This window comes from Scardinius erythrophthalmus (assembly GCF_964197995.2).
Source record: "Scardinius erythrophthalmus genome assembly, chromosome: 16".
Taxonomy (NCBI): Eukaryota; Metazoa; Chordata; class Actinopteri; order Cypriniformes; family Leuciscidae; genus Scardinius; species Scardinius erythrophthalmus.
In genome coordinates, this window is record NC_138236.1 from 16,351,163 (window position 1) to 16,366,765 (window position 15,603).

General features: G+C 36.2%; 1 protein-coding gene across 1 annotated transcript; it reads right to left on the minus strand.

Moving 5' to 3' along the window:
* Positions 1-607: 607 nt before the first annotated feature.
* Positions 608-3,813, minus strand: LOC308704575 (uncharacterized protein). Its single transcript, XM_081388995.1, has 2 exons — positions 3,732-3,813; positions 608-1,953 (listed from the first exon to the last, which is right to left on the minus strand). The coding sequence occupies exon 2, from the start codon at positions 1,944-1,946 to the stop codon at positions 1,005-1,007; it is 942 nt and encodes a 313-aa protein (XP_081245121.1). The 5' UTR covers positions 1,947-1,953; positions 3,732-3,813; the 3' UTR covers positions 608-1,004.
* Between the last annotated feature and the right edge of the window lie 11,790 nt (positions 3,814-15,603).

Here is a 15,603-nt window from a genome sequence, read left to right on the forward strand (position 1 = left end):
ATAGTTTGTGTAGTAGATCACTGATCAACAGCTGGGGGCTTGGAAAGTAGTGATAATAATTTAATTTTAGCTCCTGGTATTACACACGGAACCAGACTGGGAAAAGCTAATTCGGTTTTGAACAGTAGATAATTAGACCTGCAACTTTAAGATATTTTACACATTGTATTGTCCTTTACAGTCTTGTTTAGTTAAATATAGCACAAGGTCCTGACTACGGTTCTATTTTATTGAAGCCGTAAAATCAAAAAGTACACCCCAACATTAAATTTATAATGCACTGGAAAACTTTAGCATCAACACACTGTTTACATTTAAGTTTTTGAAGTAATGTTAATACGTTGGTGAAATAAAGTAAATTAAAGACCGTCATAAAAGTGTTGCCAGACCTAATTAAAAAAAAATTAAACTGTAAATCTAATTTAAACAATCCATCAAATCTGTATTTAGCAGTTTAGTTGTGTGCTGGTGGAAATTAGAAAAGGTTTGTAAATAAGAATGAAGAAAAAGAATGTAAATATTAACTATGTGAGACACTTAAAGTGTTAAAGTGATTCTTGTGTATCATTATCTGGGTTTCTGCATGAATTTGACAATCTTTTCATTTAAAGTCAAAGATTAGTGCAAAGTTTAATTTCTCAAATCTTCAAACAAGAGGAAATCTATAAGCAAGAAGGAAGTAAATCCTCCTATAACTGCTGAAGTGTTTAATTAGCAGTAACAGAAAATGTTTGATTAAGATTGTGACCAACAATTAAAGTTCCCAGCAGTTATAAAAGATATCAGTCCTTTAAAAAGATGCCACTAAAGATATTTGTTAGTTAAAAACCTTTTAATTTCACAGCAAAGTATAATGCTACCTGATAGGAGCCATTAATGCAACAGAAATACAACACAACAGGGTTCACAAACATTTCTTACAATTGTGCACTTTAAGAATTTCAATCGAACTAAGATGAGTGACTTTATTTACTACTGCAGTGAGTTTAGCTTCAAGCACCATCTTAGACCATACTGGCCTTAAGATTAGCTAATACATGCTCAGCCTCGTTTAAACTCAGTGGAGTCTCCGGAGCTCTCAGAAGACAGGGTTGAGAAATTTCACATGCATTCACACTTTTTAACAGCTTGTTCCGGTCCACATGCAACACCCACCCTGGCTCCATGTGGAAAGCTACACACACATGATCCCACACATAGTATTCTTCTCTGTGGGTGTTCACACGAACACTACAATTCAACTTGTTTACCTCAAGCTTCAGCTTGTAGGTTTCAGAGGGAGCTTGACAGCGCCACCACAGGGCACCATCATGGTATCCACACACACCGTCTTCCTGACCAGGAAGTCGAGGATAATGGTCATAAAGATGTATGTCATGAGGGTGCACAAGGATCTTATATAGAATCTCTCGCCGGTAGAGCACAGTCTCAAAAACACGCAGAACTGGACTTTGGCCACCACAGAATTGCTTGCCATAGTGCCAGAGAAGCTGCCTAAATGAAAAGGTGAAGCGAAAGTTTCCATATGAAGATTCTTTCTGGAAGGCCTTTGAGGTGGTGAAGTGCTCAAGGATGGGTGACAGGTTGCAAATTTGGGCAGCACTGGGATGAGGGAACAAGGATGTAAGGAAACGCTCTTCAGCCGAGGATCTGTCATCAGATGTGACTGATAAATCCCACCAGAGGAAATGATGTTGATCACTAGCCACCAGCTCTGACGGCTGTCTGAATCCTGAGTTGAAAATAATACCCCTAAGACCTTCTTCTCCAGTGACATGAGACACTTTTTCGACATGGAACTCCACAGATTTAGGATAAGCAGGAATGTTGTTTTTATACAGATACCCATTCTGTATATTAGGCTTTTCTTTTTTTAGGTCTGACAGACTTAAATGTTGTCCCTCAAAGTATGTCTCTGTAACACCACGGTTATTTGTGCGCTTCATTTTCTTTCTGAAACAGGGGAACAGATAGTGTAGGGTTAGCATCATCTGTTTAACAAGGTCATTCAGTGTTTTTCTTTTGCTAACTTGTGATAGGAGTTTGGCTTTTCAGCTAAAACAAAATATGTAATCCATAGTCAAAAACTTAGATTTGGTAGGTTTAGTCGGGTCTGTTTTCCTTGTTTAACAGATGTTTTTAAAAGTAATTTATTTAGCCTACTACATTCAAAACGATGAAATAATACAATTGTCATCAATGAGGGGTGCAATCAACGGTTTTCTACTGCAATATTTCCCTGATTTATATTTAACCAAACGAAAGTTTTAAAATGAACGTCTGCGCGCCACCAACTCTAGTTTCCTCATGACAAAGACAAATCGAGTTCATTAAAGTCATTTAAAAAAGGAAACGCAATTATTAGTTTCACAACTGCCCGCATCTCTCATTATCAACAATAAGTGAATAATTTTTCAAATAATACCCTAAATACACCTTTGAGAGATGTTTATGACTAGCGAACATTTTAAGTTTCGATTCGATTTGACTTGCGCAAGATTAAAAATAACGGCCAAATTGGGATTCTGAGAAAACGCTCGTTTTCTCGTTTAAACAATAGGTTTAAACCCGTGCATGAATTTTAAATTACATTATACATATATTAAATATTTTTTACGCAAAAACAACGATATTACCTGCTACCAGAGGACGCTGTTTTCAGACCGCACTTCTCCGCTTCTGCTACGAGAGAAACGCCGAAAGCATGGGTGTTTTTTTTAAGGCGAGAATCTCCTCAGAAACAAACACACACACACACACACACACACACACACACACACACACACACACACACACAGAGAGAACTGTAGGCTATCTTCTATCCCCTTACACTAACCCTGCCCATAAACCTAAACCTATCCATCACAGAAAACTTTCTGCATTTTTACATTTTCAAAAAACATCACTTAGTATGAATTATAAGCTGTTTTCCTTATGGGCACCCACAAGAATGTCAGGGCAACATGGTGGTCAGAATTAATGGCACCCCTGGTAAATATGATAAAAAATGGCTGTAAATAATAAATCGGCATTGTTTATCCTTTTGATCTTTAATTTAAAAAATCGCAAAAAATCTAACCTTTCATTGAAGTAAAATAATTGAAAGTGGGGGGTAAATCACATTATAAAATAAATGCTTTTCTCCAAAACACGCTGGCCATAAAACTGTAGAGGTTTTTTACAGCCATTTCTGATCATATTTACCAGGGGTGCCATTAATTCTGACCAACACTGTATATTTTAACATAAAGGTGAGATTACCTTTATTAGAGCTGAACAAGAGTGAACTTACATGTGATCAAGTATAAGCAGAAAACTAACAATAAAAGCAGTTGATAAAGGGATTAATATAAAAATGAATAGGCATTTAAAGTAGCAAAATCAGTTTTGTAACTGTAATCAGTTACAAAGATACAGGATATCTTGCAGCCAATACATCAAGTGATACCAAACAATGGCAGAACTCCAAGTGCATGAGAGTAAAGATGTTCAAACAATGACGAAGATTAAATTGAAAATGAATGTCGCTTACAGAATCAGCATATACAAGGAAAGTTCAAAAGGTATTAACCAAGATATCTGGTAAGAACATAAACCATGTAGCCTAGGCTCCGTATGCATTATTTGATTAAAAGGCCCAAAAAAAAAAAAAAAAAAAAAAAAATATATATATATATATATATATATATATATATATTTACATATTAAAGTGAGGAAACAAATTATCTTACAGTCTCAAAGGCAGCACTCGACTGTGTGTCTTGTTCTTGTTCTAGCTCTATGTATGCGAGTCGTTAATAATTCTAATGCAATGATATCCGGAAGTACCGTGCACACTCATGTCTGCACATCACATGTGGGGAATTCCAACAGTTGATTAAAAAAAAAATTTCATCTGTAAACGGAAATAAAATTAAATTTCTCTGGTGAAAAGAAAGTGAAAGACTAAAACATATTCAGTAAAGAACACAGACTTATCTTCATAAGCATCGCATGTGAAAATGAACTAAGAGTGATACTGTATTTGCATAATGCAGTCTAAAAGAATAAGCTAATCAGCATAACAAATGTAATTTAAAAAAAGAATAAAAGTACGTAAATCAAAAAGTAAATCATACATGTACATATATAGCAAATGTTCAAGGTTAGCCAAACCTTCATAGTCATATCAAAGTGCAGTGTGTTCTGGTTTCTTTATGCAGAAACATCTCAATGTCAACTATATGATTGTGTTTTTGTAAGCTGTGTGATCTAAACAGAGAGGAATTCACAGGGAGCGAAGCAAAACTGATAAAGAACCATCATTTCTGCCTCTCCCTTCCTATCAAAAAGCAACCATTAATGTACAAAAAAAGAGGCCACAATCCATTTCCTTAGCATCAGTGCTTTATTAAAACAACATGGACAGATACATAGTGACATGTTCTCAAAATAGTAAAACAGCAGTTAAAATACATATTTCCTCCACATAACTTTCATACTTATTGGTGATTACAAAAACCTTCTGCTCAAATTGGACTTTTAATACTTATGAGATGACTGCAGGTAATGGATCATTTGTCATATTTACTCTAAGGCCTGATGGGGTCAAATTCACACTTCACAAACTCTCCTGAGTTAAGTTTTGGCTCAGCGCCCTCACAGAGTCTGAGACTCTCGATCAGAATTGCCTCGCTGAAGCTGAAGATTTGTCCATGTGGGACATGGAATGCCACTCCGATGTTATCCCACATGTAATTTGGTCTGTTTCTTACAGGTATCCGAATAGCTTGATTGTTACGAGACAGATAGAAACGATGTGTTTTACTCATTGCCTGTGGACGCCATTTAATGGTGTCTTTACGGAACTCACACACCGCATCTTGGGTATTCTGAAGCAGGGGATACTCAGAGAACAGGTCTTGTGCATGAGGTCCATGGATCACAATAGAATACATCACTTCCTGCTTATAGACCACAGTCTCAAAAACGCGAATGTTGGGCTTCTGGCCTGCACAGAACTGTTGTTTGTAGCTTTTTAACAACTCATTGATTGGCATGCTGAAACGGAAGTTCCCCATGCGAGAGGATGACAGGAAGGCTGGGGAAGAGGTAAACTTGTGCAGGAAAGGTTTCACATCATCGTCAATTTCTTGCCTATACAAGTATTGCTCCTCAGCGATAGTAATATCATGTCTTGAAATGTCTGGGCTCCACCATACCAGATCGCGTGTTGGTGAGTCGCTTCGTGACGGCTTTTTAAACCCTTCGGAATCCCGGATGCCATGGTATCCTTGGAGGTTAGTGTTATGCCGAAGGTATGACACTTCAATCTCCACCTTCTCAGGTTGTGGTCGAATCGATTTATAGAGGTAAACATTCTGTCTGAGCAAATCATTCCGTTTAAGCTCTTCAAGCTTCAGGTGCCTCCCCTTAAAGTATATTTCCTCACATCTTCTCTCATTTTCGCGAAGCATTCTTTCAGGTTGAGAAAAGCTGTTAATGAGATGAAAATCACTTCTGAAATTGGACTGTGATGGCTTGTTGCACTGTATGAATAGAAATGTTACATATTTTATTGTGTTAGCATTCTCCAATTTATAGATATTTTCAACAAATGTATGAAAAAAGACAACTCTTTTATAGCAACCAAATTAAAAAAAAGTTATCAAAATAGAACAAAACTCAGATCAGAAGATAGCGCTATTGTCCTATTTTGACAAATGTGTTTGCCTTGTGTCTCAAAGCCAAGTTACAATTAACACATTTTGACAATGTAACAAAGTAACATTCAGTGAAAATATTTAAATAAATTGATCTCAGCCAAAACTTAACTTTAGCTTTACATTCAAATAAAGAGTAGCGTTGCTTTTATCAAGAGTAAAACGGTTGGTATTATATGATTTGTGTGGAAATCGAAACTGTGGGCATGTCTAAGACTATAGAGACATGTCCAAAGAAAGAAAAAAAAAAATAGTTTTTCACTGAAGCATTTTGAGGAAATTTTATCTGCCATCGACCGCTTCCATCTGCTCTTGTACATTTTAGAACAGCTTATTTCCAGTCCATTTTATTACAAAAGTTACAAAATTAAATCTAATAAACTTTTTTTTTTTTGCTAAACTTTGAACTTTTCTAGTAATAATTTTGAAATCCTGTAATACTTGTACATCACATAATCATGTACAGCTTTGAATGACAAAATCAACAGTGTACTATTTTTGTTTTTGTGTTTTGAAATAGGCCTATCACATAGATTCTGAATATTTACTAGACATACCATTCTTAAATTAAGTGAACATTTCTCTTGTGTAGTAAAATATGTAAAAAACACACAAACTTGTAAATAGTTTAAAAAAAATTACAAATAGCTCTTCACTCACCAACTTGCTGTTATCCTGTCATGGTGTTTGGCACATTTTCAGAGTAAGTGCAGAGAGAGAGAGAGAGAGAGAGAGAGAGAGAGAGAGAGAGTGAGTGAGAGAGAGAGAGAGAGAGAGAGAGAGTAGCAGATGTAACTTCAAATTAAAAGTCATAGGCTATGAACGATAAATATGAATGATTAATTAGTCGATTGTCGTACTTAGCAAACATATTTTATTCAAGGCAAATAATGTTCTGGTAATGAAGAGTAATTTGCCTAAATCACTTCTATTCGTATATTAATTTTCATTGTTTTGTGGGCACTTTCCTCACTTCTTCTTCTTATTAGGCCTACCTTATTCCGTCATAACCAATAGCCCTATAGCCTATTCTACATATGATGTTTAGAGGTTGTATAAATCAAAGCCTGGCAGGGATTTCATTACACAAACGTTTCCTCTAACACAATACTCAAGCAGTAGTGTTTTTAAAAGTGCCTTTCAAGATATTTTATATAGCTTAGCTTATACTTTAATAGTGGTAAATGCAGCCTTTTTGTTGATAGTTTCAAAGTTGGTGGTGTCAAACATAGATTATGGTTTATAAATCTGTTTAATGAATGTGAAGGACATATTAATTGATTACAGATTAATATAATTAAATACAATTAATAGGCTTTGCTTTGATTTGAGTTCAAATGTACCCCTCATCATTGAATGTATAACATGTTGAAACTACAACCTAGTTTTTAACGTTTTAGCTCACTGTCGGCCTACCGTGCACTATTCGGTTTGTAGTCATATATTAGAGTATGTGAAATTATTTATATTTATGTATTATATTAAAAATACTAGTTGAAAAATAAAGTTATTTATTGGCATATATGGTTCCGTGAAGAACCTTTAATGTCAAAATGTTCTGTATAGTTGAAAAAGGGTTAATTTGATTATTAAAATGTTCTTTAGACTAAGAATTTTCTTTTAAGAATGTGTGAAAAATGTGTCTTCTGTGACATCACTGTGAAACCCTCTTTAGAAACAGAGTGTGTATACACTAAAAATCAAAACTTTGGGGTCAGTAGGATTTTTTAAATAAAGTCTATTATGCTCACCAAGGCTAAATTTATTCAATCAGCAAAAACATTACCGTTGTGAAATACTATAATTTAAAATAACTGTTTTCTATTTTAATATATTTTAAAATGAAATGTATTCCTTAAATGGCATAGCTGAATTTTCAGCATCATAACCAGTCTTAACATGATCCTTCAGAAATCATTCTAATAAGGTAAGGTAAGGTAAGGTAAGGTAAACTTTATTATCCCCGAGGGGCAATTTTGATTACAGGCAGCAGTAACAAATATATTAATCAATCAAACAACAACAATAAACACAACCACAAAAGAACATAATTTAAATACAAATTTACAGGGTACTGTTAACAATGGTGATAACAGTCGGGATATATGACCTTTTAAATCTGTTTGTTCTGCATTGCGGCAGACTATATCTGCGCCCGGATGGCAGCAGCATAAATTCATCCCACAAGGGATGACTATGGTCAACCAGGATGGCTCTCGCCTTCTTCAAAGATCTGACCTTATACAGGTCATGTAGGTCATTTAAGGGTGTGCCAACAATTTTACTGCATACCTTTACAATACCTTGCATGCGATTTTTCTGTTTAATAGAAAGTGACCCGTACCAACAGATAAAAAAAAAAAGTGAGAACTGATTCAATGAAACAAGAATAAAACATTTCCATAAAAACAGTGTCAACATTAAAACTACGAAGCTTACGAAGAAAGTGCATACGGCTGGTTGTCCATCACAACAGGGGAAATGACAGTGGGATTTCTATTAAAGTCGATACACATCTCTTTAGTTTTTTCCACATTAATGTTTAAAAAGGAGGATTTACACCAATCCATAAAATCATTCACTACAGGACCGTGTTCGGGATCATCACTACTGAGGAGGGACACAATGACAGAATCATCCGCAAATTTAATAATATGGCGCCGTTCATGATTGCTTTGGCATTCATTTGTATATAAAACAAACAAGAGAGGAGAGAGGACACAGCCCTGGGGGGACCTAGTAGAAGAAAAAAGTGCATCCGATAAGACGCTGTTCACTCTCACCCTTTGCGACCTAACTGTTAAAAAATCCATTAGCCAGCAGATCAGTCCATTATCAATGTTGTACGTGTTTTTCAACCTTTCTGCTAAAACATGTGGCTGAATACAGTTAAAAGCAGAGGAGAAGTCAATAAATAGTAGACGGGCAAGGGACTTGGCCCCCTCAAGATGTTTAAAAACCATGTTTAAAAGTGTCCCTATTGCGTCGTCCACACCTCTGCCCGACCTATAGGCGAACTGAAGAGAATCTAACTTATCCTGTACAGTGTCCAAAAGTGCATCCTTCACTAGCCTTTCAAAAGCTTTCATGACAAGAGATGTAAGTGCCACTGGTCTATAGTCATTGAGGGTCTTAGGTGTTTGAATCTTAGGCACAGGAACAATTATTGAGTCCTTCCAAAGAGAAGGGACCCTATGCAGCTGTAGTGACAACTGAAAAATAAAGCAGAAGATGTCTGCCAGCTGTACAGCACAGTTCTTTAGAACACGACCCCCGATCCCATCAGGACCTGGACTCTTCCTTTCTTTTACACCACGAAAGAGTTTCAAGACCATGAATTTATCAATGGGCACAATAATATTCTCAGGATTTAAGTCCACATTTTTAAAAACAGACATCTCCTCACTAAAATCATGGGTATTAAACCGATTATAAAAAACATTCAATTCATTAGAAAAGTCCAAATCGTTTTTTCCATTCTGAATAATGGAAAGATTTTTGGGCTGCAACCTCATTATGGTTTTCACGCCCTCCCATGCAGGACGTGAATTTCCAGTACGCAGCAAGTCTTCTACTTTGTCTTTATATACGCGCTTGGCAAGCTTAAGTTCCCTCTTCAACTGTTTAGATAATATCCTGTACTGTGTCATGTCCCCCTGATTAAAACTAATGTTCCTCTAATATGCTGCCTTGTTGCTCAACAATTCATTTCCTATTATCATCAATGTTGAAAACAGTTGTTGTAATGAAAATTGTATTCTTACTTATCTTGAATGCATTGATGGATATAAGCTGCATAACGCACGTAGGCTTGAGTGAAATATGGTGGGATATCTTGTCCCTATTGGGCTGCGTTCCCACATAAAGGAAAGGAAGTGTGCTGTGTTCTAATGAATAATTACTCTATGTTTTTCTTATCAAACTTGTTTTTCATATCAGACTCTATGTTTTTTTTTTCTTTGCACGCATAAGAGCAGGATCAGCAGAATTGAACATGCCATATGTGACCCTAGACCACAAAACCAGTCTTATGTGTATTTTTTTTTAATTGAGATTTATACATCATCTGAAAGCTGAATACATAATCTTTCCATTGTGTGGTTTGTTAGGATAGGAAAATATTTGGCCGAGATACAACTATTTGAAAATCTGGAATCTGAGGGTACAGAAAAATAGAAATATTGAGAAAATCGCCTTTAAAGTTGTTCATTTCTATTGGCGATAGTGCTGCATCCATTCACAAAAATAAATGTTTTATATATTTAAGGTGGGAAATTTACAAAATATCTTCATGGAACATGATCTTTACTTAATATCCTAATGATTTTTGGCATAAAAGAAAAATCTATCATTTTGACCCATACAATGTTTTGTTGGCTATTGCCACAAATATACCCGTGCAACATAAGACTAGTTTTGTAATCCAGGGTCACATATAGGGCTGAATAGCTGAAGAAAGTACTATATTAACTTTGAAAAGAGAAGGACACTTTGCCTTCTCATGCTAGACATTGTCTGTGTGTAGTACGCCTTTCTTGCAAGAAATAAAGCATTGCTTATTCACATTTGAGAAGTATCGCTGTGTCTCTTATTTGCTAAAGTCTTAGGATAAAGAAATTTCCACGACATTGTGCAGCTTAATATTTCGTTTTACATCATTATGCCATCTGACCAGATTGGGAAAGGGCCACATAAATAAAGTAGGTTGAGATATGAGCAATCTAAAATAGGTGTCTAGGACACCTGATAAAATATCATAAATCAGATTTTCTAGGACATTGCCACTACACTAACTAGTGATTTATTTTACTGGTTGCAACCATTTGTGTCTGTTTTGTTTGATGAGTCAAGACATTTCCCTGCAGCTTTAGGAAATGCTACATTTGACCTCTCAGGATGGATGAGGAACAGATTATTATCAGTGATGCTTCTCAACCTTCGTTTTTTTCTGATCCTGAGCAGGTTTGAGTTTACAGACTATAGCAACTCTAGGATGAGCTTTGAAGAACCTAACAGATAACTAAGCAATCCATGTACGAAGAACAGGCTCCTGCTTGGTTCTTTTTTATTGTATCTGTAAAGTAACTTTGATAACTACTCAAAAGTGTCCTTCAGATGTCTTTCAGGCCCCAGCGAGGATCGAACTCGCGACCCCTGGTTTACAAGACCAGTGCTCTAACCACTGAGCTATGGAGCCAGACCTGTTCTGGTACTGTCCTCATTACCATTTGAAAGGTGTTTGTAAGGGGTGTGTCTATTAGCATTGCATTATTATTCCTAAACAAACAGTGAATAGATTGCTCAGAATGACACGTAACTTGTGTTGCGTGTCCTGACAGACAAAGCAGTGTGATGGAAATCATTTCATTTCTTTAAATGAAGAATAAAAGTTTAACAAAATGTATAATCAATAATGAATAAATGATAGTAATTTAATAATTGACTACAATGTTGGAATAAAGAAACTTAAGTCTAACAACTACAACTACTTGTAGCAGAGAGCAAGAAGAAGGAAAAAGTGTCTGCACCTAGTTTGGGAATAATAATGCAATGCTAATAGACACACCCCTTACAAACGCACACACAGTGTCATTACCTGTGTCATTACCCACAAGAAGGTGTTCTTGTGTACTTTTCAAATGGTAATGAGGACAGTACCAGAACAGGTTTGGCTCCATAGCTCAGTGGTTAGAGCACTGGTCTTGTAAACCAGGGGTCGCGAGTTCGATCCTCGCTGGGGCCTGAAAGACATCTGAAGGACACTTTTGAGTAGTTATCAAAGTTACTTTACAGATACAATAAAAAAGAACCAAGCAGGAGCCTGTTCTTATCTGTTAGGTTCTTCAAAGCTCAGCCTAGAGTTGCTATAGTCTGTAAACTCAAACCTGCTCAGGATCAGAAAAAAACGAAGGTTGAGAAGCATCACTGATAATAATCTGTTCCTCATCCATCCTGAGAGGTCAAATGTAGCATTTCCTAAAGCTGCAGGGAAATGTCTTGACTCATCAAACAAAACAGACACAATTGGTTGCAACCAGTAAAATAAATCACTAGTTAGTGTAGTGGCAATGTCCTAGAAAATCTGATTTATGATATTTTATCAGGTGTCCTAGACACCTATTTTAGATTGCTCATATCTCAACCTACTTTATTCATGTGGCCCTTTCCCAATCTGGTCAGATGGCATAATGATGTATAACGAAATATTAAGCTGCACAACTGTTTTCAACATTGATGATAATAGGAAATGTTTTGTCGAGCAACAAAGCAGCATATTAGAATGATTTCTGAAGGATCATGTGACACTTAAGACTGGTTATGATGCTGAAAATTCAGCTATGCCATTTGAGGAATACATTTCATAGAAAACAGTTATTTTAAATTATAGTATTTCACAATGTTAATGTGATTGAATAAATGTAGCCCTGGTGAGCATAATAGACTTTAAACATTTAAAAAAATCCTACTGACCCCAAAGTTTTGAATTTTAGTGTATACACACTCTGTTTCTAAAAAGGGATTTCACAGTGATGTCACAAAAGACACATTTTGGGTTCCCAAAAGAACATTTCAGTTAACAGTTCTTAAAAGAACAATTTTTTTCCATCACACTGAATGTCAAAAACATTTTGACATTAAAGGTTCTTCACAGAACCATAGATGTCAATAAATTACTTTATTTTTAAGAGTGTATGAATTTTCTCTATCACCACGGCTGGGTGATTATATAAAGAAAAGAAAATTGCATAGCAAATCAATTTAACTTCATTTTAAAGTCAGCTTGACATCAACACTGACCCTATTTATTTTCTCTGTTAATGTTACTAGTAAACATCTTTTTTTTGACTGTGTAATCTTTAATCTATGAGTGTGTGTGTCCTGAATGATACATGAAAGGTACATTTAAGCAATCAAAAAAAGAAAAGAATTTCCTAACAATGACTCAGAAAAAAGCAAAATATGCTAAAGATACAATCATACAGGAGAGTCAAACCAGTGATGTGGACCCATGTCTTAAAGATTATGTGTATTTTGAGTTGTCTTTAATCAGATTATTGTGACTGCCTCAGACGCAATCAGCTTTATCTGAATGCGTCTGTAAAGGTGTGAACCAAATGGTCCATTCAATTAGAATAACAAAGTGACTTTGTTCCACAGCAGTTTTTAATGTCTTTTTTCCCTATTGTGAAGTATTTCCGAGAGAAATGGCTTCATGAATAAGTCACAATTCAGGGTGGGACCTTTTGTCCATTGGGAATTGATTAAATTATTGTCGTTGCTATTGCTGTGATCTCATGTGAGTGACTTGTACCGCCCTCCTGCCAGTAAACAAATTATCAGACAAAAGAAGAGATGTTGCTGCGAACGAGAGAGGAAGTTATTTTGATTAAAGATTAAGAGGGCACATGGATGAAAAAAATGATATGCATGGATAAATCAATCAAATAAATTCTGCATTATTCTATAAAAAAAAAACAGAATTGTCCATTTTGATTTCATGCTTTCACTTTAAGATGTTTTCAGTGATCCAATCACAAGTGGTCAGCCGAGACGCATTCCATTAACATACATTTTAAATGTGTCTCCTGTCTCCCCTATGATTTCATCTCACTCTACATCCCTTTCACGGGAGCACTTAGTGCAGCACACAAATACGATTTATAAAATGAAGCTATGAAGCGAATGGAAAGGATAAGAATGATGATGCTGATTCTGAACATAATCCGTGTGGTTTGGCACAACATAGTGGAGTTTGACAGTTCGTTTTGTTGCACTTTCACAATACACACTGGTGTGTTGCTGGTCTTTGGTAGCTGTTCAAACACATTCAACCACATGAGCATCTACACTACAAAAGCAATCCGGTTTTATGAGTTCTCGACTACCTCTGAAAGTGGTCAAAAGTGGAGAAGCTCATAACGTTTAAGACCCCATTTACACCTGTATTTAGCATCGTCCACTTGCAACAAAAAAAGCATCTTAGGTGTAAACAGGGCCTAAGATCTCTGCAGAATGCAAGAAATCTTCTAAAATGCATGAGGGATAACTATAAAGATAGCCAACGATAACTATATTTGTGCTCACACCAGTGTCAATGTCTTGACCAATCAAACAAAACAAACAATACTGGCTGCAACTAAGCAAAGAAACTAGTGAATTACTATTAGTGACCTTTTGGCACACTAGACCTACCATATAGTACTGGGTTGATAGTCAAATGTAAATAACACAAACTCATAAAAAAGATTGACACACCCCTTACAGATACAGATAGGACAGGAAATAAACAGTTGAGGCTCAGTGGTTAAAACACTGGCCTTGGGGTCACGAATTCGATCCTTGTTACGGCTTGAGCAACCAAGAACCCTTGGGGTCAGAATCCCTTGTCTCTTCAGTATATATATATATATATATATCCTTCTGAGTGCTTACATTATTCCAATTAAAATTACTAATCAAGAAGAAGCATTTATATAATAATTTTTTATATTCCATGAATGATTCATATATACTATTAACCACATGTTGCTGTGAGTGTTTAACCAGCTTCTTTCTAGGTGCACTCTGATGTTTGTGACTAATCTTTGTTGACCTGAAAGAGGGCCTTGAGAGAACAGGCTCTTTGTAGTGGAAAACAGCTACAAGAAGAATTCGGGTTCGGAGAAGACCCTCACCATGTGTAGACTATATATTTGTTCTAGCTGACTAGTTAGGGTTCCAGGGGTCAAACTCTATGTGACACGACCTCCGAGGTCATCCCCAGGACTATAGGAATCAGACGACAACAATCTTTACTAATGGTGGTTTACTCTCATATCTATCCATGTGTGAAGATGTGTTTTTGATTTTATGGACTCTTCGCCAATCAGAAGTAGCTAACCTGTAAGCAATGATGTAATTCATGCCCTTGGAAAGGGTATAACTGGTGTGAGATTTTGTGTAAGGTAGAGTCTGGCCTGCGACCTCCTCATGAGACCCTGACGCAGGCTCTACCGATGTAACTGCAAACTATTCTTCAGCAAATTTTTCTCTATTGGATTGAACCTCATGACTCCTGGTCTTCTTTCATCATGTCTGGTTCTGGGTCCTTAACCTGTAATCCCCTAACACTTTTGAGACAGTATCAAAATGAGTTTGAAGACATAAATGGCTGTCAATCTAATAGAACAAAATCAATCAAACAGATCTGATAAACGTTCAACACTGGGAAAGACTCCGAGGTGAAGAACTTCAGACTATATGTGAGTGCAAACAAACTTGGAAACATCTTAATTACTGCAAGCTGCAGACAAACAATGATATGAACAACTTTCTTATCTGGAATTTCTATAACTTTATATAACTTAAAGGAGAACTCCGGTCAATTTTAACATTGAGCTCATTTTTTTGTACATTTGGAGTGCTGTCAATACAGAGAACAACAACAAAAATCGGTGTTGCCTACACCGAGTTATTCTATTTTTAAAATTTGCACCCTGTTGACTTCAATGGGGCAAGTACTAAACCTGCTTTTAGCCTCTTAACATCCTTGATGTGTCATTACAAGTGCACAGAAAATGTGAGTGATTCCTTCTGAGTGAACACGAGTGAATCTGACTGCAGTAGATGTGAAAGATATGTATAAAAATAATGTTATTTCAGCCAGCGCAAATACCTGTTTACATCCTGTTTTCGGTTGAAGTCCAAAGTAGTCGATTGCCGAGCTCACGCGCATAGGTTTAGTTACCTATGATCACGCGCGTGAACTCGGCAATCGATTACTTTGGACTTCAACCGAAAACAGGAAGAAAATACAGGTATGTGCGCTGGCTGAAATAACATTATTTTTATACATATCTTTCACATCTACTGCAGTCAGATTCACTCAGAAGGAATCACTCACATTTTCTGTGCACTTGTA